General features: G+C 40.3%; 2 protein-coding genes across 6 annotated transcripts; both read right to left on the reverse strand.

Annotated features, from left to right (window-relative positions):
• Positions 1-422: 422 nt before the first annotated feature.
• LOC118232201 (xylose isomerase-like) lies at positions 423-11244 on the reverse strand. 2 transcript variants are annotated; one of them, XM_035427353.1, is made up of 14 exons: positions 11098-11244; positions 10620-10696; positions 8281-8353; positions 5790-5905; positions 5550-5575; positions 4414-4551; positions 4071-4180; positions 3175-3270; positions 2998-3081; positions 2624-2750; positions 2426-2531; positions 1694-1876; positions 1369-1443; positions 423-1225 (listed from the first exon to the last, which is right to left on the reverse strand). In XM_035427353.1, the coding sequence occupies exons 1-14, from the start codon at positions 11123-11125 to the stop codon at positions 1142-1144; spliced, it is 1323 nt and encodes a 440-aa protein (XP_035283244.1). In that variant the 5' UTR covers positions 11126-11244; the 3' UTR covers positions 423-1141. The 2 variants fall into 2 exon arrangements, with proteins under 2 accessions (XP_035283244.1, XP_035283992.1); XM_035428101.1 differs by lacking the exons at positions 10620-10696; positions 11098-11244 and adding an exon at positions 9186-9463.
• A 335-nt stretch (positions 11245-11579) lies between these two features.
• On the reverse strand, positions 11580-20719 carry rnf144b (ring finger protein 144B). 4 transcript variants are annotated; one of them, XM_035390607.1, is made up of 8 exons: positions 20287-20719; positions 16842-17039; positions 15920-16024; positions 15189-15246; positions 14158-14368; positions 13444-13588; positions 12518-12607; positions 11580-12256 (listed from the first exon to the last, which is right to left on the reverse strand). In XM_035390607.1, the coding sequence occupies exons 2-8, from the start codon at positions 16974-16976 to the stop codon at positions 12095-12097; spliced, it is 906 nt and encodes a 301-aa protein (XP_035246498.1). In that variant the 5' UTR covers positions 16977-17039; positions 20287-20719; the 3' UTR covers positions 11580-12094. The 4 variants fall into 4 exon arrangements, with proteins under 4 accessions (XP_035246498.1, XP_035246492.1, XP_035246484.1 ...); XM_035390601.1 differs by having other exon boundaries at positions 16842-17043; positions 20287-20718; XM_035390593.1 differs by having other exon boundaries at positions 16842-17059; positions 20287-20718.
• Positions 20720-26754: the final 6035 nt, after the last annotated feature.

The raw sequence follows: 26754 nt of genomic DNA on the forward strand, positions 1-26754 counted from the left end.
GTGTAGTCTTCTGTTTATGGTAGTATTTGGTTCTTATGTACAGAGTCAACAGCAGCAGACCCCAAATGCAAATCCCACACCTAGAATCAACTCTAGACCTTTTGCTAGCTTTCTTGTACATGAACTAATGACGCAACACAGAGCTGTCAAGACACAGCAGAGCACCAAATTCTCCAAAATTGGGGGGAGCCGGGGGACTATATATAAAAAGGGCTGCAGTTCCTACATAATTCTCTATGGATGTACAGCAAATAACCAAATTAAAGCTGGCAGTCACTTTAACCTCATATCCATTGTTTCATTTCAAATACAATGTGCTGCAGTACAGAGCCAAAACAACTAAAATTGTGTCACTGTCCAAATACTTATGGACTGCATTGTGTCTGCACTCAATTATATAAATATATTCAACTAACACTAAATTTATTCGCATGAGAATTTTTAATCGCATTTACATTTACAATTTAGTCTGATTACACATTAACACCTTCATAGCTGATTTCACAATCACACCCATAAACCAACATGAATATCCCTGAATTGGGATAGACTATTAGTTTTCACCAAGGGAAAACATTTAAACACGGTCATCATAAGAAAACTGTACATTTCTCTTTACCAAATACATTTTTATCTTGGAGGCATTTTTAATTGCCCCTCACAATAGAAAAATGCAAATTTCCACCAGTTAAATACGGTACATTTAGTAATATTACTGTAACAAAATGTAAACAGTCACTAAGATGTCCTAAAGCTTTCTCCAGTTTTTTTATTTTTATTATTTACTTACTTATTTGCAGCAGAACTTCAAAATATTTTTGAAAAAAATTAATTCATGCAATTTACTAAAAAATACAGTCTGCTATAACTGTGACTATGGTGCTAAATAATGCTGCAAATAAACAAGCTAATGGCAGTAATACCTAATTAAATTTAAAAAAAAAAAATTAACAATCCTCATTTTAAAACTATTGAGCAATTCACTGACTGAAAAGTGAACTCAAAAGCCCCTTGAGCATGGCTGATAATAATGCAAAAGAAGCACTACAGAGCCTAATTATGAGGCAAAATTTACTAGGGTTATTCTCACTCTAGTTACTGAAAAACAATTCCATATAAAGAGGATCCTCCGCCTCAGGCTTCACAAGTAGTGGTTAAAGATGGACTCATATTTCTCTTGCTTCCCTGAGGTAACTTTTGGATCCCCATGTTGTTTGATGAACTCCTATCAATAAGGAAGTTACACTTTAAGAAATAAATGGACATTTCTGCTGAGGAGCAGTTCTCTTCTTGATATTTTGTAAGAAACATCTGATTAGGAGAGCAAACACAATATATAAATAATATGGACATGCACTACTTTCATACCTCCATTTCTTCCAAAGAAGAACTTCCATCCTCCAGCATCTTACCGAGGCCACTGCTGAACGACCTGTAGCGCTCCTGTACAACACACACGGCACAGCTGAACCCTCTGAACTCCTCAAAATATACAGTATATGAGGGTGTGTGTGTGTGTGAGAGAGAGAGAGAGAGTGTGTGTGTGTGTGTGTATGTGAGTGTGTGTGTGAGAGCATGCGTGTTTAATACAGCTGCCTGTGTTAAAGCATGCTCCAAATGTAGAACATTAATTTTTATTCCTACAAAAGCAACAATGCTACACATTATCCTGTGTTCCTTAGTTATGCCATACCTTCACCATCTTGTTCAGCACTCCTTCCTCAATGATCCTGACGGCATTTCGCAGGCCACGTGCAAAGGCGTCCATGGCTCCGATGTGGGCAATGAACAGGTCTTCCAGGTCTGTGGACTCTCGGCGCACCTTGGCATCAAAGTTCAGGCCTCCAAGCTGCAGGCCACCTTGTTCAATAACAGTCTGATCGGGGATGGACACAAACATGAAGGTGCCTTGATGGAAAGCACATTTACTTTTCACTGAGATTTCACTTAATCACACAGAAGATTTGTACCCAGTCATGTAAATGACTGCATTCATTTTACAAAGGTCTCACTGTTAACAAATCAAGGGACTAAATATTAGTTTCAATAATAAATTACCCACAGACAAAATAGCTTCATTTTTACTTACATATTATACAGTTTATACTATGTAGTTTTATAAATATACAGTTTTGTACAGCCAGACGTATTATGAAGCAATTCATAGCTTCATTTTTACTTACATATTATACAGTTTATACTATGTAGTTTTATAAATATACAGTTTTGTACAGCCAGACGTATTATGAAGCAATTCAGCTTAAACACTTTCCTCAAAGTTACATCAGTAATGGCACCTAGGGAATTGAACTTGCAGTGCCTGACTTGCAGGCTCAGTTCCTTAGCTACTACATCCTACAATGCCATCATGCACTGTCCAGACACACAGACACATGCCTACACGCACACGCACATCTTCGCTCACCTTCATCACCACGGTGGTGTTTCGGATGTCCATGGGGAACTGGTCAGTGTCCCAGCCCAGATCAGGGGACCCCGTGTTGGAGTCTACAGAGCCCAGCATGCCAAACCTGCAGACACATCATTCAAAAGTGGAAATGTTTCCAGCTTTTCTAAAAGAAAGAGGAGAAATGCAAATGGAGGAAGAATTCATTCTACGAACGCTGAGGCCATGACAATGTCATGCTCGTAGGAATGGCCAGCCAGAGTTGTGTGGTTGGGCTCGATGTTCAGCTTGAAGTGGCCGTCCAGTCCAAAGTGTTTCAGAAACCCTATGACACTCATGGCGTCTGGCAACAGCCAACAAGAGAGAGGATTGGAAAACAAATATTTAATAAATAGTGTAGCATTTTCCAGTTAAAATAATATTCAAAATAATAAGTCTCAAAACCACTCTTCGGTGGGATTTTGGGGCTAATCTAGCACATCTTTTTCCTGCATCTGTTACATGTGTAGTCATAGAGCAATTCAGCTAGGTCCAGATGTGCATAATTCAGCATTCCCATTTGGTATACTCTTCCTCTACTCTACCCTTACCATAATCATACTGATGTTTGCATGGCTCTTTGGGCTTGGGTTCGATGAGAAACTGGCATTTCAAGCCGATCTTCTCTTTGTACGCTACAACGCAACAAAATGATGAATTAAGGGAGAGCCATTGGTGGCGAAATCTTATAAAGGCGCGCAACCTCACACATCTTCATTGGTACTCACCCACGGCCATTCTGAAAAAGTTTGCCATGTGCTTCAGTTCGGCTGCTACATCGGTGTTGAGCAGAGACAGGAAACCCTCCCTGCCACCCCAGAAAACTGGATCGGGAACAATAAGAATCATCAAGATGTACCATGTGAAGAGTCAATAAAACATCTGTGCTTGGTGAGCTATACTACAGCAGACTCTAAAGTAGTGGTTGCCCAACTTCAGGTTAGGACTAACCGGTGAGTCCTGAGAGAGGCTGGGGTGGGTCATACGATAAATATGAAAATAAATAACCAACTGTAGGATATATCTTGCCCTTTCCATTGACATTTAGATTACTCAAATTACACTCTACACTGGTAATATACGCTGTACGTGCAGTTGTTTTGAGATACCATAATATTCTGTTGCAACATACTGCATTACATTACAGAAATTTAGCAGACACTGTTATCCAGAGCGACTTACACAAATCAAACCTGTGATTTTTAGGTTACAAGACCAGTTCCTTACCCATAGTACTACATTGCCGCACCTACTGTATGAGTATTAGAGTACATTTTAATAAACCGTGGGTTACAAGACATGTTTGTTCATTAAGTGGGTCCTGGGCTCTGTAAATTTAGGAATCACTGCCCTAGTGCAGTGGTGGGCAGTATACTGGGAGCTCATAGTACACATAAGTTAAGATGTACTGTATTGAACCCCGTGGTGTAATTTGTCTGCATTTAACCCATCCTTGTTACTTAGGAGCAGTGGGCAGCCACAGTGCAGCGCCTGGGGACCAACTACAGTTCTGAGGCCAGTGCCTTGGTCAAGGGCAACTGCAGGAGCGCACCTAACATGCACATCTCAGGCTAGAAGTCTGTCACCACTGCTCTAGAAGAGCCCACTGACAGTCAGTACTTACCAAAGTTCTCTGCTCCAAGCTTCTTGGCTATCTCCAGACCTTTCTTAACCTGGGCTGCAGCAAAGGCCAACACATGGAAATCGGGGTTTGTAGAAGCTCCATTCATGTACCTGTTAAGAGATATTATTGCAGTTGAAAATGTCTCTCAAAAGTTTATCAAGGGAAAATAACCTCACTGAAAGGCTAGATTACAGGCTATGAAAGCATGTACTTTTTAAACTTATTTTACCAAGTCCAATTGAGATGAGCAGATATTTAATACACCAGTTTAAAGTTGAGAAGACCACAGTCACTCCGTAAATATGGATTATTGAGTTCCGGGGCTTATTCAGAAACCTGATACCTTGGGTGGGCGAAGAGGTTGCAGGTGACCCACAGCACTTTGACCCCCATTTCTTTCTGAAGCTGAAGAGCCAAGTCAGTGATTTCATCTAGATTCCTGTTGGACTCTTCCAGAGTTCTCCCTTCTGGGGCCATATCCCTGATAGAACAATAAACAATCCCTAAAAAACCCTGGTTCATGCAACATCCCCTGAAAATTCAGCAACTGTAATGGAGACCAATGCCTCTCAAGGCTAATTACAGCATGCTTTATACATAAAACACAATCCACCCTGAAGTGTGGTTATATAATGCATGACATATAGACAAAAAATCATCCAATGCAAAGCACATTAAAATCATATAACCACACACCTCAGAGTGGATTATCCTGTTTACACTGTACCATGGCAACTTGACAAAAACTAAAACAGGAGCGTCAACTTTTTTGTTAGAGATCTCTCGATGTATGCAATCAATCATTTTGAATGCAAAACATCTAAAAAAAAAATAAATAAAAATGAAAGGTTATTAAGCCAGAGAGATGCTGTTTCCCAGTCAACACATCAAGGTCAGACTAATATCTGGAAAACAATCATTACTATCGCATAATAAACATGAGTTTACAATGCAGTGGAAACATTACTTCATGAATCCAGCAAATAGCCCAAACCGTATAAGACCTACAGTAGCAACGAGACACTCACAGTCCCTCTCCTTCAAGTCAAGTTTGCTGTTGCTCACACAACTCAATCATGGGTCAAAATAGTCTCACTGTATGTTTTCTATCATGAAATTGGAGCAAAATAGCCTAGAAACACAGCACAACATACTTTGTGAACACTTGCTAAACTGAATAATTATGGCACATAGCTACATACACCAAACTACTTAGCTAGCTCAGTGATGTCTTTTTTTAAAGTTAGCTGCTACATGACATAATTTGGGAGCTGGACTGGTGAGCTGAGCTGGTATTAAAGCCATGGAAGGCTTGATAGCTATATTGTAGCCAGCATATGGGTTTAGAATTTAGAGTTTTGGTGATCAGGCCTTTTGACTGGAACTACTCCACAAAGCTGCTGTCAGCAGTGTACTAACAATAACAGAATTGACACAGAAGAAATCAACAGCACAGAATGACCAAGGTATGATCCCTACCTGTCATGAAAGGTGTAGTATTTCACCTGCCATGGAATGAAACACAGTGACATAAAAACAGAATGTAAAAGCATTCAGTAATGTTATTTTACCTGCTGATGTACGAGGTCTCAAAAGCAACGTATAAAAAAATGCTAAATATTGGAAAACGCTTGTCTTCACCTACAGTCCCAGGTTTTGGTTTCTACTGAGAATCAAACTGACCCTTCCTTAAAAAAGGAAGATTCAGAGCTCACTTACACCTAATTTGGTGAAGAACTCAAAAGCAGCATGTAGCCTCTTCTTGGCCATGTCCATGGGGGTTCCACCATCATTCCAAGGCCTCAGCAGGGTTGAGAACCCAAACGGATCAGAACCTGGAGGAGTGGGACCAAAATGCATTTGCCATTAGAGGACTAATTCAAGCATATACAGCTACAGTAGATCTTCAGGTCTGATGTCTGCTTGGTGTTTGGTAATGTGTATCTTAGATAATCAGAAGAGTGGACGTACAACAAACCAACATGTGTCAGATGTCATTATCATTGCATTACATTGATTTCATTTATCAGACGGTCTTATCCAGATGGACTTACAAGAAGTAGGAGAACATAATTAAAATCACAAGAGATGTGAACATTCTTGGCCAAAAACATTCCCAAACCAACAAGCGTTAGTATAATATCAAAAAGCGCTAAGAACCTGATTTACTAAGACCATTAGCATATGCAAAACCAAATGCAAAACTAATAAGACTGGAAATATACTTGATTTAAAATACGCGAACACGTATGCGCACTTGCTGTTACTCGTATCCAGTAGTTATTAAGAGCGTTCTTTGTGCATGTCCTCAAAAAATTAACCCTACGCGTCTGCAAGGTGCAATACCCGCATAAACAGCGGAGGCAGTATACATTTTATGTCTAGTGACGTGACAGATGCCAGGAAGCCAGGAAGGATGTTTGAAGAGAAACCCTGATATGCCCCCTAGTGGATGTAGCATTTAAACCTCCAGTCAGACAAAAAGTAAGCAGACGTGAACAATGTTGCCAGGGACGCAAGCACTGCACTTAGACATAGTGCAAGAAAATTAAAGATTATTGCATATGTCACACTGAATGGTTTCAGATCTTTAGACAAAATGTAATATTAGACAAAGGGTACCTGAGTAAAAACAAAATACATTTTAAAAATGATTTCATTTAATGAAAAAAGTTATCAAACACCCATATCACCTGTGCAAAAAAAGCAATTGTCCCCTTAAACTTCATAGCTTTAGCAGCAATAACTACAACCAAATGCTTCCTATAATTTGATATCAGTCTTTCACCTCACTTCGGAGAATTTTGAGCCCACGCTTCTTTGCAGAACTGCTATAATCCAGACGAATTGATAGGTTTTCAAGCATGAACTACTTTTGTTTAAGGTCCTGCCTTGTTTCTTTTCAGCCATTCAGTTATGGACTTGCTTTTGTTGGAGATCATTGTCTTGCTAAATGACAGTTCAGTGGTCTTGCTGCATAACCAAATTATGCTTCAGCTTCAGCTCATGGGCAGATGATTTAACGTTCTTCTTAATAATTTTCTGGTACAGAGCAGAATTCATGGTTCCTTGAATAATGGCACATCGTCCAGGTCACGAGGCAGCAAAGTATCCCCACACAATCACACTATGGCCGTGTTTTGACTGTTGGTATGATGTTCTTACTGTGAAATGTTGTATTTGCTTTAAGCCAGACATAATGGGACCCATGTCATCCAAAGAGTTCTACTTATGACTCACCTGTCCATAGAACATTATCCCAAAAGGCTTGGGGATCATTTTGACAGGCCAGCCACTCCTGGGAAGATTCACCATTGTTTCAAGTGTTCTCCATTTGGAGGTAATGGCTCTCGCCGTGGTTCGGTAGAGTCCCAGAGCCTTAGAAATGGCTTTGTAACCCTTTCCAGACTGATATATTTCAACAACTATTTCCTCAACTCTTCTGGAATTTCCTTTGGTTGTGGCATAGTGTGCTTGTAGAGATTCTGTGCTGACTACTTCACTCTGATGGGAAGTGTTAATATGAATTAAGTTTAGATTGAACAGGGCTGGCTGCAATCAAGCCTGGTGTGTTTAATCAGTTGGATCAAATTATCATTTAAATTTGGTTAATTGATTGATTGAGTAAATAAATGGGCAATTACTTTCTCACTTGGGTGATATGGGTGTTTGATAATTTTTTGCATTAAATAAATGAAATAATTATTTTTAAAAATGTGTTTTGTGTTTACTCAGTTTTCCTTTGTCTAATATTACATTTTGTATAAAGATCTGAAACCATTAAGTGTGAAAAATGTGCAATTAAAGAGGAAATCAGGATCGGGGCAAATACTTTTTCATGGTACTGTATGCTGACTTGTACTAAACTAGAACCAGAATATATGGTGTGAGTAATTTACTATAACAATAAAATACATAACAGTACACAACTCAAATGGTGGCACCTAGGTCCTCCCTCAATTAACTCCCTGAGGTAGATTTCCTTGCCTTCGAGTCTTGACTCCAGTAGAATATCTTCTGGAGTAATATTATGCAAAAATTCTAAAGTTCATGCAAAATACAGGGTGATTTTCATTGACAGAAAATTGATATTTTGAGCAGCTAGCTGACAAAGGCTAGTGTATCTGGTGTCTTGTGATGAAAAACAATATTCTGAAGTACACCCAGCCACTGGCACTAATGGTTAACAGGATTTTACTATGAATCTCACCTGTTCCACAGAAGGAGTGCCAGTAACACACAGAGAATCTCAGCCAGTCCTCCATCTTCTTTCCCAGCAGCACCTGCACCATCATTTAGGCTAGATACTGTAGTTGATTAGGATTTCTTGAACAAATGACATTTTCCCCACAGAAATTAAGCCGTTTACACATATTCTACTGGTCTACGAATGTTAAATGGGTTAACAATGTCCTGTGTATTTTGTGAAGTCCGTCATATATGGAAGAAAAAAATAGTTGAATTTAAGAACACATTGATCTCTGTGAAAAGGGACAATGCACATTGTTGATAGCCTGACACTTGAGCCACCTGAAGCAGACACAGCAACACTCAAATGTTAGCAAGCAAACCGTAAAGTGCAGGCCATTGTATTATCTATCCATGTGTCACACAATTTCGTAGCTGGTCAACTTCTGTCTATCAGTCAATTTCAAGAGTGTATATTATATCGTTCTAGCAATTGACTGACAATAAAACTTCCCGGTGCAAATTTGAAGCAGGCAACTCCAGAACCTAGCGCAGTGGGAGCCCTTTAACAAACGTGTTCAATGTTGGCAAGCAGTTTATTGTTTTAATGTCACCAAATCACATTTTACAGTACGATGGTTCATGCGTTTATAAAGTGCTCACATCACATTTTGTGGAGCATTCAAGTCAGATCATTGCAAGTGATGACTGGCTCTACCACTGGGCTTGTCAGTCTGCCTGCCCTTGTGCTTTGGACAGACAGCAACAGTGTTTTTAAGTCTATGAATTCAGCCAAGGCAAATATTAATTTATATTATATAAAAGCACTGGAGTGACGCCAGGTCAAATGCTCTCTGACAGACAATAAAACTTGACTGACAAGTTACATATTGCGTGATATGTGAATACATAACAGGCTCCACTCACCATTCTGCCAGAAGAGTTGTTGTATGTATCTGCCGCAGGTGGCTCAGGTCTCTGGTTATTAACTGGAAACTTCATCGCATAATTCCGTAATATTTGCCATTTTTGGAAGTTTGGTGACTTTCCCAGTTTTTGCCATTTCCCCCAGGTTCAGTGCTTTCTGTCATTTTTTGGCAGTTGAGGAGAGCAACTGTTAACCTTATTGTAGCGTGCAGTGTGATTTGTATAGGCCTGAGCCTTTTGAACCATTTTAGAAAATAGTGTGAGAACAAAGTACATCAATGTCTACAGCAGTGGTGTCAAACTCGTGCCATGGAGGGCCGTGTGTATGCAGGTTTTCATTCCAACCAATTAATGCTGCCTTAATTGAGTCCAATTACTCATTCAGCCATATGCGTTTAACTGCATTGAAGCACAGAATATAAGAAAATTTTTATTTAGACAATGCGGGTCACCATAGACGTCAGGTCACCATTGTGCACAAACCTGCATCCCTAATTCAGCAAATAATTTAACTAATTATATAATCAAGATCTGAGGCTGGAATGAAAACCTGCATACACACGGCCCTCCATGGCACGAGTTTGACACCACTGGTCTACAGGGTTGAATGTGCTGGGAACAAGATTCCCATCCTTGTCAGCTGTTGCAATTAAATATTCCTAATTTGTACCTAATTTGTAAAGAGTTTGTACCCCTCTATATTATATTCATCCCCATCCTTCTCCCCAACCCATGTCTCTGTAATCCCAACTATGTCATAGCCCCCACTAATCATAGCAGCCTCAAATTCTAAAAATGTATCTTTTATACTTTTTTACTAGCATTTAAGCAAAGATATTTTAGATTACTTCTACACATACTCTCCCGTTCCCTCATCCCTCGCCATCCTAAGCCATCCTTACTCAAATTTAGCTTTAATGGCAAACGGTGCATACCTGGCATGAGAAAGCTCTAAAAACCTACTTTAAATTAATGAAATAAAGGAAATGGGGTGTGCAAACAGTTAGCCTAATTTATGAAAATAAAGGGCCCAGCCAGTGAGCCAGAATTACTTTGGCCCATCCAAAATTGAAATCCTGGCGCCACAACTGTTGTGAATTCAAAACCATAAAATTCCGAGTGGATATATCCAAATATAGGCCAATTGAATTCACAGTTCAAAAATTCAAATGTATTAATTTCAGTAAAAATATTAAAATCCGTTGAATCGGATGTGTTCTTCAATTCAAATCTGTATGAAGTTTATTTCCTTCCATAGTTATAATGATGTGCACTGTGAGCATGTCAGTATGTAGTATATAGTATGTCAGTATAGTATTATGGCCCGAAGTCAGGGCCGGACTCTGCACAGACCCGCCCCGGAGTCGCTGGCTATCTGGGTAATTTCCGTGAACATGCATCGGCTGTATGCATTGCAGGTCCTTTCACACCTACTTCAGCAGCGTTGTAGTGCTTGAAACACAAAACATCTTGCGGTCCAGCGTCTGGCACATACGGGATTTTTTGAATCCCTGTCAATTGAATGCATTATGCAGATCATTACGAATATGGCAATGTAGTTGTAAACGATAAATAAATTGTGCAGTGGAACCGCTGACAAAATGTCCCTCTTTTAGTAGACTATAACAACGGAACCATTCAACTTCAAAGCGTTAACTAGTTCATTCGCTTGCAGTACACGGTGCTCATTAGCATAGACAACTCATTTTCTTCATTAAAAGAACGAACAAATTGGTCTATTTCAATCAGCTAACTGTCTTTTAACAAGTCATTCGTAATAAGCAAGCTGTCGCAAGAGCTAACATAAAGGCAAGCATGCACTTTCGAACTTAGTACAGCAACTCGCCCCCTTAAGCATAACGAGTTTCTTAGAATAGCAGGGAGTAATAATTTTGCAATTGCAACATTTTACCAGGAAAAAATGGTCCTTCCGCCGTCATTTTCGTGTTTTCAAAAGATTCTCACTTTTACTTGAACTACAATCGCCTCCGGATTTTGAAAGTCAACCTCCCTGCGGTTTCTATTGCAGTATTGGGGTCCTCCACGAGGTGTCGCTTCATAACTGTTTTGAAAGTTCACTTCCGGTGTGCCATACATGAAACATTTACGCTGTTTTGCACTAGAAAATCCAGTCAATACGAAGATCAGTTGTCAAATACAGTCTTTTTTTCATAATCGCCGGCAACAAAACCATAAACTTCCTGTAACATGAAAACCATGTCCTCTACCTGTATATAATCCAGTCTTTCTAGTGAACGCATGAACACACATGCACAGAGATCTAAGTTCTAAGTCTGCAAACACCAGCTGTCACAAGAAAGTACTGCAACATTTCAGACCTACCACTTCTTGGCCTCCAAACCCAACCCATTAACCAATTTCATCACAATTGTGTCAATACTTGGCATTTATTTAATTCATAAGGAAGTTACAAAATATATTATGCAGGCATACAATAGAATACTATGAACAATATAAGACACCACGCATACACACAGAGACACACATACACACACACACACATATGTTCACCATTAGCCTTTGGTATTGAAAACCAACTGTAATCATGAAAAGTTGAGGCAGGAATGATTTTAATGCAAGACTGCTGATGGCCCTAATGATCTATATCCCGGAATCCAATCCAGTTAATAACACAGTACCCACTTTCACAACATGAAATAATGTTGGTCATTTTTGTAGTACTTCATTTACTTGTTCTTGTGCTGCTATTCGGGTTTTTTTTTGCATAATAGAATGGAAGGCAAAGTAAATCTGGACCATCATATACAGGCACTATGTAGAAGGCACTTCTGCACCCAGCAAAGCTGGTTTATAAATTGTAGAAAATTAGCGCATGGGCTTGGAGGAGGACCAGGTGTGAGAGTGCAGGGTGGTGGATGTGTACACTTCTATACAGTGGAATCAGGTTGACTGAGCTCATTCTTTTTCTTCTTCTTCTTGCTTCCTTGGCAGGGCTTGCAAACGCAGCACATGATGCAGGGTGAGGCCAGGAGGAGCAGAGGGGAGGTCACCAGCACGATGACACTGACGCCCACCAGGATGCCCACTACCTGCCGGGGGGAGAGGGGGGTGGGCGGCACAGTGAGAACACACAGTCATGCCGCTGCACTCCAAGATCATACATTCAAACACATGAGCAGGAAAACTGCTACAAGGTGAAGGGATAGAATCCAACATGCTGCAAGCATCCCTTACAGAGGACCAATAAGATAGCTTTTCTATTGTCAGAAAGACAGACAGAGAGGAAGAGTGTGTGTGCATGTGTGTGTGGGGGGAGACAGAGAGAGAGAGAACTTCACAGCACTGCCCACCTGTGTTCTGTTCCACATGACAGATGCGCGGGAGTGCCCAAGCTTGTTCCTGCACGGCCCCTTGTCATAGTGTCGCAAGAATATGTCACCCTTTAAGACAAACATGAACCACATCCAAAGGAATAACACTGAATCATGCGGGGAAGTACGTAGTACAATGCAGCAATTTACACATAACAGTAACTATGCAGGAGTGGAAAGTCTGACTGAAAAGAGCACGCTATGATTCTCAAAAATTGAAGACAACCCCTCATTTTAGCCCCTTCAAAGAAGCCATGTAGAACACACATATCCCATATTTTTTAAGCCCAGCAAATTGCATGTAAACAGATGAACCAATTCACAAAAAGCAGTATAACAGGATATTTGACACCTTCTCTCTTCCTTCCACTGGCTACCTTTTGCAGCTGGCATCAAATTCAAAACCTTGTTTATAGACTACCAGGATGCTAAGGGGACTGCTCTAGCCAACCTTCACAAGATCATCAAACTTACAGACCAGCTAGATCCCTCTGTTCTACAACCTCAGCACCCCCTGGCTCCTTCCCCTCTGCATGCACTTCCAGCTCATGCCTGCTGTCTGTCCTGACCCCCCGGTGGGGGAATGAACTTCCCACATCAGTCAGAAAAGAAATGTAATGTAACTAATACATGAGATGCACTGCAAGACTTACATCCAGGTTCTGAAGGCAGTACCAGCAGAAGGGTTAGGATTAGGATTAGGGTTCATAAACACTTGCATCCAGGTTCTGGAGGCAGTACCAGCAGAAGGTTTAGGATTAGGGTTCATAAACACTTACATCCAGGTTCTGGAGGCAGTACCAGCAGAAGGGTTAGGATTAGGATTAGGGTTGATAAACACTTACATCCAGGTTCTGGAGGCAGTACCAGCAGAAGGGTTAGGATTAGGGTTGATAAACACTTACATCCAGGTTCTGGAGGCAGTACCAGCAGAAAGTGTGCTTGCAGCTCTTGCACAGCATCTGGGCACAGCCCTGGTTCCGCTCAATGTAGACCCGACACATGGGGCACTGTTTGACGGGCGCGTCAGGGTCGCTGCTGAGGAGGACGCTGCAGACAGGACAGGCTGTCAGGGCTTGGGCCTTGATTCATGGCATTATGAGGCCTTCAAGATTTCACTGTGCACAGTACCAATTAAAGTGGCAACTGCAGTAGCTACATGACAAGAAGAACAGCGGTAACCATGACCTAGGTCAATTACTGTATTTGAAATACTTTAATCCATTATACACTAACAAAAGTCCTGTACATTACTCTATAGATTAACTTATCTTCACCAATGTTCAGAACACAATTTTCCTTTCCAGTATTATATGTTTTCCAAGTATAATGTTTGATTGAAAATTCTCAGGGATCTTGAAGACAAATTTGAACGTCATCTAAAAATATTAATCAATTTAATATATGCATTCGACCCAGGTCAATGGTAATAGTAGTAGTTAGTCGTATGAACAAATTGTATTTCTCTCATAATTGCATATTTTCTGGATCAGTTACCACTCCTGGCAATAATCTTCTGGTCAGGAGTAGTAACTAAGAGAAATTTAAACCAGGGTGGTAAAAAAAAGAGTGCACTTCTGGTAAGCAAACAGCGTGCTCTGTTGTTCCTCCCAACGTACCTGCCCTCCGGGTTCGTCACTGATGTCAGCAGCTGGCGCTCTGGGCAGGTGTGCCCATCTTGCCAGGGTCCCCTGCACTGAGAGCAGAAGACGGTGCAGCAGGTGGGGCATGGCACGGACATGGGCCGGCCCTCCGGGCTGGGTTTGATGGTGCACACTGACTGGCACTCCAACACCGGGCACCAGGTCTTACTGGGGTCATGGTGCACTCCTAGGAGAGCATCAGATTACAGAGGGAACATACAGCTACACTGCTTATATTCAGCTGGCACAGTGTACACATAGTTCAGGAAGTTAGTATTACTAGTATTAAACTGTACTAAGTTAATATTATGTAAGTGTATGCCTATGGATTCCTCAGCCTCCATTCTATGTATCATAAAAATGGCAGACAACACAATTATGTACATGTTGGCAGAAGAAATTCTGAAATAGGGAGACACCCATGAAGGACAAGGACGACTCGCGGTCGTTCACCACAGAGCCATTCATTTATAAAGCTGTATGTTTTTATCACTGTTATTGATAACATATAGGTGTGCCAATTGCAGCTCACAGAAACAGGTTGCTAGGTGTATGGTAACAGCAACAGTGGGTCATAAAATGTGCATTGGAATCCCACAAAAGTTTGTAGGAAAGTATTTGGCTGGACATGTCAGTCTACTGTAAATCAGCTGTGTGGGAGATACTGAAACTCCATGTGGCCCAGGACCCTGACAAAAAATTCTTTAGACAAACTAGATATTCAGCTTCCGCATTGCTTCAGTCCCTTCTGCTTCTCAACTACTGGATATTCCAGTTGATAGCAGGTGTTTTGTTAAAACATTACATAAAGTAATTTAATTTGCCACAGCACTGTCAATGGTAATTACTTCTGAATTACCAAAAGATGCAGCAAATTTGGAATGTTTCCATTTGCACAGTAGGGAGACAGAACTTTCGATGCTAGTATGTGGTGGGCCTATAGAATGTATGTCCTGGTATAACTGTCCTACTGCAGAGCCATGGCCTGGCATGTCAGCACAGCTCACCGTGTTCGAACCTCAGCCGTTGGTAGAGCTGAACTTGATCTGGAGCAAAGTCTGTGATCTGCAATGACAAGGGAAAACCACAAGAGTTTGTGGACCACGCCCAGATGACTCAGTGTAAAGCAGTGCCTTCCAAACTGTCTGCCATGAGAGGGGTTGAAGGGGATCTCAAGATGATACATGCAAAAAATATCTTTCTTTTCATGAAATAGATGCTTGCACCTGACCATCATGTAATTTCACAAGCAAACACTCCTAAACGTGTATTCCCAAAAATGATGAACCACTAATTTTACCAGTCATTGTTACACAAAGAGCTGGGAGGGAAACTTCCTCAAAAAACTGTTACTAGTATTTCCCCTACGTCATTGTTAATAAGTGCTGAAACTCTTCTTCGAAAATGATGACGACCACTCACCGGCCTCTGTATTAGGTACACCTACTCATTCATTTAAATATACTCCAAACAGCGAATCACGTGGCTGCAACTCAATACATGAAGCATGCAGACAGGGTAAAGAGTTTTAGTTTTTTGTTTGACCAAACACTAGAATGTAGAAGATGCGTGATCTACGCGACTGTGGTATGATTGTTGGTGCCAAACGTGGTGGTTCAAGCATCTCAGAAACAGCTGCCGTCCTGGGATTTTTATCTAGACTACAGTCTCTAGAATTGTGCGATAAACAAAAAACATCCATCCGTTTTTTTTCGACCAGCGTCGACATTGAACCTACCTCTGAGTCCAGCAGAATTCCGTTCTTCAGGCATGGCATGGCGGGACAGGTGATAGGGGCACCCCCGCCCTCTCGAACTGCCAGCTGCACATACTGCTGCAAACACTGGATAGAGGGAGGGAAGGCCAACCATTGACCATCAATCAACTTGTGTACCTTCAGTCTGCATTACAGAAACAGTCATGAAAAGTGAACAACAGAGACCCCATCCAAGAACGAGTCAAACAAGAGAAATAAATACATAAATAAATAAGTACCCCTGAAAATGAAAAAATAAACAAAGTACATCCATTTCAGTCATGTCAAATAAATACAACCTTTCATAACAGAGAATGCCACGCAAATAACTGCACCTCTAAGACTGAAAGACTGACTCTCACAACACTATGCGATCCCTTGGTTGACTCCAAAAACAAAGCCAAAAAAAACAATGGTCATTCCTGTTCAAAAACCATGCAAAGAACCTATAGTACATGGATGAGATGGCTATGGCCTGTCTCCTTTCAGTAGAGCAAGCCCAGGATGGGTTTAGATTTTTCCACAGAAGTTACTTTCCCCGCAGAATTATGCCTTGTTCTAGAGATTTCCCTGTTTTGATTAGTTACATGAGTTCAGTAATTACTTCACTGTACCTCAGATGAAACAATAACTGACAGTTTCAGGTGAGGAGAGCAACTGTGCCAGGATAATGCTTCATTTTATTCTATTATGCAGCAAATGCTGAAGGTACCTCACTGACATGTCTACGGCTGGTAGAGCAGCTGTACTGAATCTCACCTACTCCTTTTCACCAAGTCACCATAATCTTTGGAACAACCCCAATCAAAATTATTACAGATATTAAGTGAACATAAAACTCAAAATCAAGTGGTCCTGGTGAAAAAATCAGGGCAAAAGGGTTAGGCAGAGGGTTGGAGCTCACCGAAGTGCAGAAGACACAGTCGCACGCATGCAGTTTGCTTGTTGCGGCCAGAGGATAGCTGCTAAGGCACAGCGTGCAAAAAGCCACGGATCCCTGGGTCACCGTGTCAGCCGGCGTTGGAATGCTGCTCGTCATGGCGACAGCTCGAGCTTGCGTTCTCCTTTAGCGCTCTGGATACAGCACAGTTCTATCGACCATCATTCTGCAGGGTGAAAAAGCTAACAAACACTCAGAGCCCCAGCCTGTTTGGCCACAGTGACCAAGGAGTGTTCCTCTTAATCATTTGTACGTGCTTAAAACAAGAACATTACAGGGGATTAAACACACCCGACATCAGTTAAGGCAGAGACAAGTGGAAAACTGGGCAGCTTCTATTTTTACATTAACTCCAACCATTTGCCCTGTCATTATTTCACAGATTGTTTTCCATGAAATGCCCATTAAGTGTTTTAAAGCACTAAAGCCTCCAGCGTAAGAAGTGGATTTCATACTGTAAGTGAAAAAACCATGTAAAAAAAGCAAAAAAGGTATTTATGCTTTATTATTCAGGCATTAATGAAGAGCAAATATATTCATTTTGGTTTAGGAGGATTTTCCTAAGCCACAGTTAGCCTACTTTATAAAAGCAATTTACCTTTCCACTTACAGCACCAATGTTGAACTATTTTAACAGCTATTGTTTAAGGGCGCATGTGCTTCAAAAAACAACTACCAGGAGTGTTGCTTTATATTATTCTTCATTGAAGGGCCTTAAAATATTTAGGGTTTCCTTCCAAAAAACAATTCTTCTCAGAACCTAACTGAATTAATTACTTGAACAATTGTCAAAAAGAATATGTAAAAAATTGGGGTTGGGTCGGTTTACAGTCAACCTGACTGATTATTTTTTGCAAAGCATTGTTTTTCCAGGTTCACCCAAAATTTGGAGACCAATCCCAGTTACAGTTACCTGTTTAACTGCATTAGCATTTGCTCCTGAGAAGCTGTGAATGTAAAGAGGAATGCATATGTGGCCTTCTGCAAGCGACTCAAAAGCTTCTCCTTTAAACAGAAAGGTCACATTACTTTGTAGTTGGGTGCTGCCAGAACAACGCGTTGGTCCTACGCGCAAGTTTCACATCAAGAGTATTCTCAGACAGGCCACACTATCTATTGCCTTGGGAACAAGGTAGAAACAAATGAGTGGGAACGTGCCACGGTCCTGATAATTTCGCTTGACTTTCTCACTCCTTCACATATGAAAGACGTGCAAGGTTTTGTTCATCTGAAGTTGTGTCGGTGCACGTAGTAATTGAAATAACATGTCCCCAACCCCCAACATAAAGTTTTGTTTCTATGGCTATACTTGAAGCCCAAGGTTACCCAAAACATTGAGTTTCAAAAACTGAAACAAAATGGCCAGCACTCACACAATAAATCTTGTCGTCTCAACAATAGTCCACAAAGCACACAGAGTTTCGACGATGCCTACTTCAGCATGGCAAATCTGCACAAACCAACAAGATCAGGATGAGGTCTCCCACAAACAAACTGTTGTTAAGCCCTATAGATGGGATGATACGGCAAGGGAGGGGACATGATGTTGCATTTAAGGCAGTGGTGTCAAACTCGTGCCATGGAGGTCCGTGTGTATGCAGGTTTTCATTCCAACCAATTAATGTTGCCTTAATTGAGTCCAATTACTCATTCAGCCATATGCGTTTAACTGCATTGAAGCACAGAATATAAGAAAATTTTTATTTAGACAATGCGGGTCACCATAGACATCGGGTCACCATTGTGCACAAACCTGCATCCCTAATTCAGCAAATAATCTAACTAATTATATAATCAAGATCTGAGGCTGGAATGAAAACCTGCATACACACGGCCCTCCATGGCATGAGTTTGACACCACTGATTTAAGGGATAGAGTCCACAGCCAATTTCCCCGCGATCCAATCCCACCAAGCACGCGGAATAAAACTATAATCTCAGATTAAGATGGATTAGATTAAGAGGGCCGCAGGTGCAATTCTGGGTCACGAGAAACTGTGAAAGTTAAAGCGCATCCAGAGCCACACTCGGCCTCATAGTGTCAACAGCACGTTAGCCGCACATGTTCGTGCCGCTCATGTCACCGAGGCGAATCAATGCTGTGGAAAAATTGACGCTACCGCGGTGCTCTACATTCGCAGGGCCCTGTTTGTCTGCCATTAATTTACGACATGCGCCAAAACAAGGGCAATCACGCCCGAACGTGTGTGCTTATTTTCGCACTGTCACGATCCTCTTGGGAGGGATGGTGGAGTGTAGCTCAGCATTGTATGGAAATGAAGGGCGCAGACCATGGCTGCATTCTGTTTAGCGTATACAAGCCAAGAAGTCTGCTCTGGCGCAATCCTTGTGTGGCCAATTCAGTGGCAATTAAAAATTCCCCAATGGAAAGTTGCTTGCTTATTTAGCTGACCAATAATATACTGCAGTCCTACACAACAGAACCATCTCATTTTTTTACATGAATTGATGTGCATAAAAACCGTCTAGGCCTGTCTAGGCCTGAAGGGTGCTCGTTTTCAATACAGTCACTAATTGTCCTCAGTGCTAAAAAGGAATAATGTTATGTTCATAAGGACAGAAGCTTGGAGCAGTGCCAAAACCTGGCCCCATCTGAAATCAAGGTCCCAATTATCTCTGTGAAGGAACTGATAAGCGCAGCAAGAACCTCTGCATGGTGCCAGCTTTTCATTTGCACAGAGTTTATGTGAGATAAGGTTTCAATTCAATTTCAGCCCAGGTCTGCTACAAAAACAAAAGATGAAAATGAACTCACACAAGTTGCCAGGCATTGTAATCATGTTACTACGAGGAAGCCATATAAAAGCCATGCAATTTGCTTGAAAAAGTAACTAAAATTTCACAAGCAAAAGTAATTTAAAAACATACTGTATATCCCATTTTAAATATTCTTATTCAACAGATTTAAATTAAAGGCAACAGTGTGAGACAAGGTATATATTTATTCCAGTGCTGCACATAGCTATAACATAGCAGGTCGTCCAGAAATCAGGGGGCAAAACCTTCAGGGAAATAAATAATTAGGCTATATCAAGTCCAAATTTTGCACCAAAATATTTTTGTTATGGACAGTAAAAAAAGCTCAGCGCCGACTACAAGGTCCTGTGCAGGTTTAATGAGTGCTGGCAGTCGTTTGTTCTTTTAAATAGTATTTTTAACATCCTTGTCCCCACCCACCCATCTCTTAAATGGCAAGAATAAATAAAATAGGCAACTAGTTATGTTTACGTTGACTTTTTTATCTGGTGTAATAAAACAATGGACTGTTTATAGTTTCCACTTCTTTATGGCTTCAAATTCACGAGCACACGCAGGCTAGAATCAGCAAAATCACAGAGTCGTATTAATATATATATATTTAAAAACCTTATCTTGTGGTCAGTATTACCTGTATGGAGAGGAGCAGTAAATACACTACTGTCTCGTCTCCCGTCCCGTCCCGTCGCAGTGCCGTTACGCTGACACGGCTAACTGTTGTAAACACACCAAATCATCTGCAACCCACCTCAGCCCACCTCCGTATATTTGGTGACAGCACAACCTAGGTAGGCAACCGAAGAGAAGAGCAAACGGTCCCTCCCTCATGTTAAATAGACGTTGTCATAATTACGCAGGAGCCTCGGAGCATTGCTACCGAAACTGCACAAAGGCCACTTCCTACTTCCTCTTACAGTAGCCTAGCCACTACAGCTGAGCCGATCATTTTAACCCGTTGTTTATGCACACACTTCCACGGTTTTGTACCTTATGTCAACATAACGTTTGCACATATACATCAAAGTTGAATTCATGCATTTTCGACATTAGTTCGTCATCAATTAATTTTGATGCCTAATCAACGTTGAGTCTTGGCTAAGTTTTCCCGTTCAGAATAAGTAACAAAATCTATTGTGCTTGTAGTTTACTGACATTTTTTTCTTTGCTTGTTATAATTCACTTCATATTGAGAACCTGTTGGTTTATGAAGATTTTGCGTCTTTCTGTCTCCCGCTTTCTTTAATTCTACAGTTTTCTCATCCCATACTGTTGTTATATTGTATTTTTCCTCTGAGTAATAGAACATTGTTCTATTGCAAACCCTTGCATTTCCCGAAATCTTTGATGAGTCATTACTGAAAATGAGAATCGAGTCATCCACCTTATTAAACAAAGGTCAAATGAATATAGGCCTATTAATCTACCAAAATGGGGAACACAAGCTCAGAGAATTTGCAATGATTATTTTGATGATTGACGTCCCTTTAATATCGAATCCAAAGTAATTATATTTACTTCATTCTGGGTTATTATCCGTATCCTCATTTTGTGAAACACTATGAGTGCATAATAAAATAACCACTTACTTGTCTGTGTTGTAGACTTAAGTGCTATTGTTTTAGTTTAAATTAAAATCCATGTTTTGGTCTCAACATTTAAACCACTGGACTGCGTTGAACGTGTTGTACGAATTGAAATACATTCTGAAAGCAGCTTGCAGTTGTTAGCAAAAGCACACCTTACCCGATGTTCCGACTGGGGGCAGTCAGCAGTCACTGATTTTCGTATGAAACCCGAGTGAAGTGACATGAGAGGCATCTTGAAAAGAGATTCCAAACAATCCGTTTAGATTTACCCATCCTTAGTTTTAAACTGGATTCATTCTACAGCAGCCAAGTTAAAACCAGGGGATAGGCTAATAGGCATAATTTTGTCATAGCTGTGGCATGTACCACTGAATTGTGAAATGATTTCCATTACCATTACATATTCAGTACACAGTAAAATGTCCATTGGTAATTCAACTCAAACAGTGTTAATACAACTCTTAACAAATAACATTTGTTCCCACTCTGGAATGTGGGACCAAATGTTATATGTTAAGAGTTGAATTAGCACTGGCCATTTTACTGTGTGGATTTCGTCAATGTCTGATGAAAAACTAAGTGAAATAATAATAATAATGATAATAATAATAATAATAATAATCAATAATTAAAAAAAATCTATGTTGCGGCTGATGTTTATCAAGTATTTTTAAAAAAACAGTATTTTGACTCCAGGTCTATTTTGAGTTACTTTTAAAGAACTTTTTTATTAGCATCCATGGAATTAAAAGTATGACCTGCCTCTAAAGATGTGTAGTTCTTTTCAGTTTTATCACAAGTTGGGGGAATCACTGAGAGCTGATATTGGAATTCCTTTGATTTATCTTTAATTTTGGAGGTTTAAACTGGCAAAAACCACACAGAATAAAACAAAATTCTGAAATTGAAAATCTGAAATAAACATTTTTTCAAACATATTTGTGCTTCAAAATATAATGTTTAATAATCCAGAGGCATTCAATTTTTGTTTACCATATGTTGTAATGCACTGTCACAGCATACTGTGTTTTTCATTTTAAGTGGCAATGGATGTTGAAAAAAAAAACACAGTCATATAAGTATAATGTTTAATATAAAAAGTGTGTAAAGCATGGTGTGTGATGTTGGTTAAACAGTATATTGGGTGACTGATAAGATTATTTTACCTTTTTTTGCATAAAGGATACCACACTGAAAGAACAGTTGTTACAAGCAAAGAGAAGTGAAACAACTCTGCATCATGCGGTTTGATTAAATAAAATTGTTTGCACAAAACTGGACACTCATTCCCTTTTTCCAGCGGTGCAAAAAAGTTTGCCCAGTCCCAAAGTGATTGCAGGAGTCACTGAGCTTCACTCAGCATGAACTAGACATTGAGACAAGCTGTTGTATGGGAAGCCTGGTGTTGGGCATACACCATGAATGTGGAGGAAGTGCAAGACTTGATGAGACTTTTGAAAATGAGGAAATAGCTGGACAGTATTTTTGGCAGACATTTGGCAGACACTGTGTAACTGAAAGAAGTACCAGAAGACCTTAAGGGAGAGTATAGAGGAGTCCAAGGGGAAACAGACTCACCTGAGAGAGCCAAAAAGACAGCAGCGGGCAACTAAAGAGCTTTCTTAAACAATAGGGAACAGGGAAGAAAATGAAAATGAAACATCCAGAAGAAGAAAAGAAAAACTGGAGCCAAAGCCAGCATTTACAGCCAGAGTGAAGGAAGGAAAGATTTTTGGGCATGATTGTAAAATGCGTGGCCATATTGAGGAGCAGGGACATAGGGACAAGCTGTTGTATGCATCAAACTGATTAGGGGCTTAGTAAGAGTCGTAAAGAAACCAACACAACCTAAGCAATAACGAGATGGTCTCAGCATAAGGACTGTGCTTGAAATGGAGACTGATCTGACACTCTGCCAGCTTAGAACATTCCTGAGGGGACATTATAAAGAAGAAAACACTTCTGACCTCTGTCCCAGATTGGTAAACATATCTCAGCATTCCAGAAGTCTCCACAAAACTCCCTGTTCAGAGAAATTCAAAGAGAAACAATTTTCTTCAGTTGAAAAAAATTCTAAAGAAAGTAGGCCTACTGTATGAGCTTAATCCAGCAGTTTCTGAGATCGGTGGGAATTAGACTATTTAGAGAACACATCAAATTTCAGTTCAAGCATTTATTAGATGATAGTAGTTTGACAGATGAGATGCTTAGCCTAATGAAATATAGTTGCCAGTCTGAAAGCAGACAGGCCTCAAGAGCTTTGAATGGGAATTCAACCTAAGTTATATCAAATGACATTCACACATGATGACAGTTCAAGCTGTATGCCAACAGCCAGATCAAGTTGCACCCAACGAACAGGTTGAATGCAGACACAACTGCTTCCTCACTCATACGGGGACCTTGATTTTCTTGCCAGATTTCTGACTCATGCTGTGGCCTATTGCTTCAGTCTGTGTTTCAACCTCAGTGTTGGTTTTCTTCCTTCAGCCATTTTTGTTGTGTTGTAGAGGACAGACAGTGTTTGTTTTCCTTTCCTTTTGTACTCCTTTTTGTTAGGCTTTGTTTTAGATTATTTTTTTTATTTTATTGGTTTATTTTTTCAGGGACAATGCACACCAATCAAACAGTCAAACTGTAAATGGGCCAGAGCTAGCCTGAAAGGCTAGTTTTCATCTGCTGTCCCTGGCCAGATGTTTAAAAGGCAGCCTAAAATTTCAAATAAAATGTATGCTGCCTCAGACATGTATTTGGTTTATATGGTTATAAAGCACCAAAGCAAATATGTTAATTCAGTTGTTTCTATTGTTTTAATTAATATTGTAACATGTAGTTTTGTATGCATGTGGTAAGTTGCAAGCAAGCCACCTTACAAAAAACACGGTATGTCAGCAATTGGCAGAGCCATAGCACAGTCTAAAGAAGTGATTGTTGGTGTCCAAAGCAATAATATCGCTAATATTCAGTGGGTTTAACTGCACACACAGGCACAAGTAAGTTCCTTATTAATCAAAATGTTATTGATCATAAGCATGGGTTTGTAAATCAAATTAAGCACAGCTATAATGTGTAATAATAAAAAGTCGCAGCACAGCATCTGTTAAACAGTGCTCTAAATTGTTAAGTGATAAGATTACTTGATGAAAACATGTGGAAACCAATGAAAGCAGAGAACAGTTGAAAGTGCATTTATCCCAAACAAATGCACTTTCAACTGTTTAATTGTAGCTTGCGTTGCATAAATAAATTCCACTCTACCAAAGCTGGCTTTAACTCAGTTCTTCCTAAAAATGCAACACCTGTACCACAGAGTATTTATAGCAACTAGATGGTTCTGTCTCTCTACCACTAAAGGCAAAAATATTCCATACATTCCTGAAGGGATATGGCCAAGGACAGTACTGCTAATGGGTGATCTATTGGTGAGCACATGTCTTTGTGAATATTCATAAGCTGTAATATAGCACTGGAACCTCCTGTACTTAGAAAGTAGAGACAAAAGTGCCGACCGCCTGGACTGCATTCGAAAGTTACCCATTAAGCCCTCCAAGCCCTTGGTCACGGCTCTGCTATCACATGCTATGCTATCAACAAGAAAGTACTTTGTGGTCTGAGGGTTGGCAATCAGCACTTTAGATGGTGCCTTAAAGTCATCAATTGGGGAAATGTGTACAGTCCAAATCTCAGCTGTATGCGATTCCCCCCTTTACTATTGATTATGTTTTTGGGGGTTTTTTTGTGTTTATCAAGACTGCAACACTATAAATCTAAACTATTAAACTGCCATCTATGGACACCCTGGGTTTGAGTTGCTGTACTTGTATGCTGGACAGTTTTGTACCTAAATGCACAGTACACGTTTTAACCTGTTGTAACAAAAAGTGGAAAATGTAAATAAAGAATCAATTACAGAGATACCGAATGGACAACGTCATGCATTGATTGAAATACCTAGTAGCGTGGATGAGGAGGGCCATAATTCAAAACATGCAGTTGGCACAGGCATTGAGGAGGTTGATTTGTTCTTTCCATTCAATTATATCTCTCTGTCTGCCTCTGGTGGTGGCTTGAGTAATTGCACATGCCCATTTGGGACCTATTATCTTGAGTTATGCAGACAAATCAGTTCACACGGCTTCATGTTGAGAGTGGATGGAAATATATAGAGATAAAATGGAAAGCAAAAAAGAGATACTGGTTGGGGAAAAAAGCCACCATTAATTTTGTCCAGCTGTTGCAGAAGAAAGTCAGACCTCCCCCCCAGAGAAAACTGAAGCAAGCCCGACAGCGTGGTGATCGTGATCTCATTTTACCTGTCTGAATGTAAAGATCCCACTACATCCTGCCTCAAAATGCTTTCTGCTTTGCCCAGTTTATCAACTGGGACATTTATTTGTGCTTAACTGGGGCTTAATCCCTATTCCAGAGATAGCATACTCAGTTATGATACACAGCCACACAACTGCAGCAGATCCTTTCCCTGGTCAAAGAGAAGATCCGATACGACCTTCTTGTTGATTTAGTAAGGTCATACTTTTGTACACATAACCATTACCAGTATCCTGAAAAATATAATCTAGTATTTATACATATTTATACATATATTATATTTCTTGAAAATAAGTGAAAATGAACAGTGCAATATATTTGCATTCTCTTACATTGCTACATTGGTCTCCAACCTTGACACTATACATTTTCTCCGGTACAATATGACTGTAGTCAAATGGATTCCTTTCACCATGCTAAATAATAAAAGATGTTTGAATGTCTATTAATTACTCTCCTTTGAATATACTCACAACCCTTCACCGGAAAAAAAATAAATAAACCTCTAGGACAGCCTTTTCCTCTGGACAGAACTGAGAGTCTCCTCCATGCGAAATCCCATCGTACTCAATTTCAGCCTCACTGCAGTAAAACACTGGCAATGAAACCAGCAGAATGGTGGATGTTGGCTGGCTCACCTTTGGTGTGTGCCTTGGATAAGAAAGACTACATCAGTTAAGCAGTAATGCAGGCTTCAGAAAGGACATGTGCGAATGGTTTATTTCTGCATCTGTAGATATTTTTTCTGCAACACGTTTCAAATTTTTTCTTTTTTTGCCATTGGTAAATTCTTAATTTAAATACGTTCTGTCTCCTTGGGGAGGACTGATACAGTATATGGAGAACCGCAGGTCGAGTTTCATTTTGATGCAGGCTCCTCCACTGCACCCTCCAGTGTGCGTAACCAGTGCGATCACAAGCAACATATGACCAATTAAGGTGTCCTCTTGCAAGGAAAAATCAGTTGTAAGAAGTGCATTGCAGTTGCCTGGGTATCCATTTCATTTACGCCGCTGATTTGGCCCCCAATAGTGCAACCCGACTCTGTAACTCGTGCTGAATGATGCAAAAGAATTCCTCTGACACCCATCAACATTCTATAGTCTTAAAGAAGACCTTTACATCATTATGATGCAGTGACCAGTACTGAGTCTGCTTGCCAATATGTGGTAAGGGCAGGATGA

This window comes from Anguilla anguilla, chromosome 1 (assembly GCF_013347855.1).
Source record: "Anguilla anguilla isolate fAngAng1 chromosome 1, fAngAng1.pri, whole genome shotgun sequence".
In the NCBI taxonomy this organism is placed as follows: Eukaryota; Metazoa; Chordata; class Actinopteri; order Anguilliformes; family Anguillidae; genus Anguilla; species Anguilla anguilla.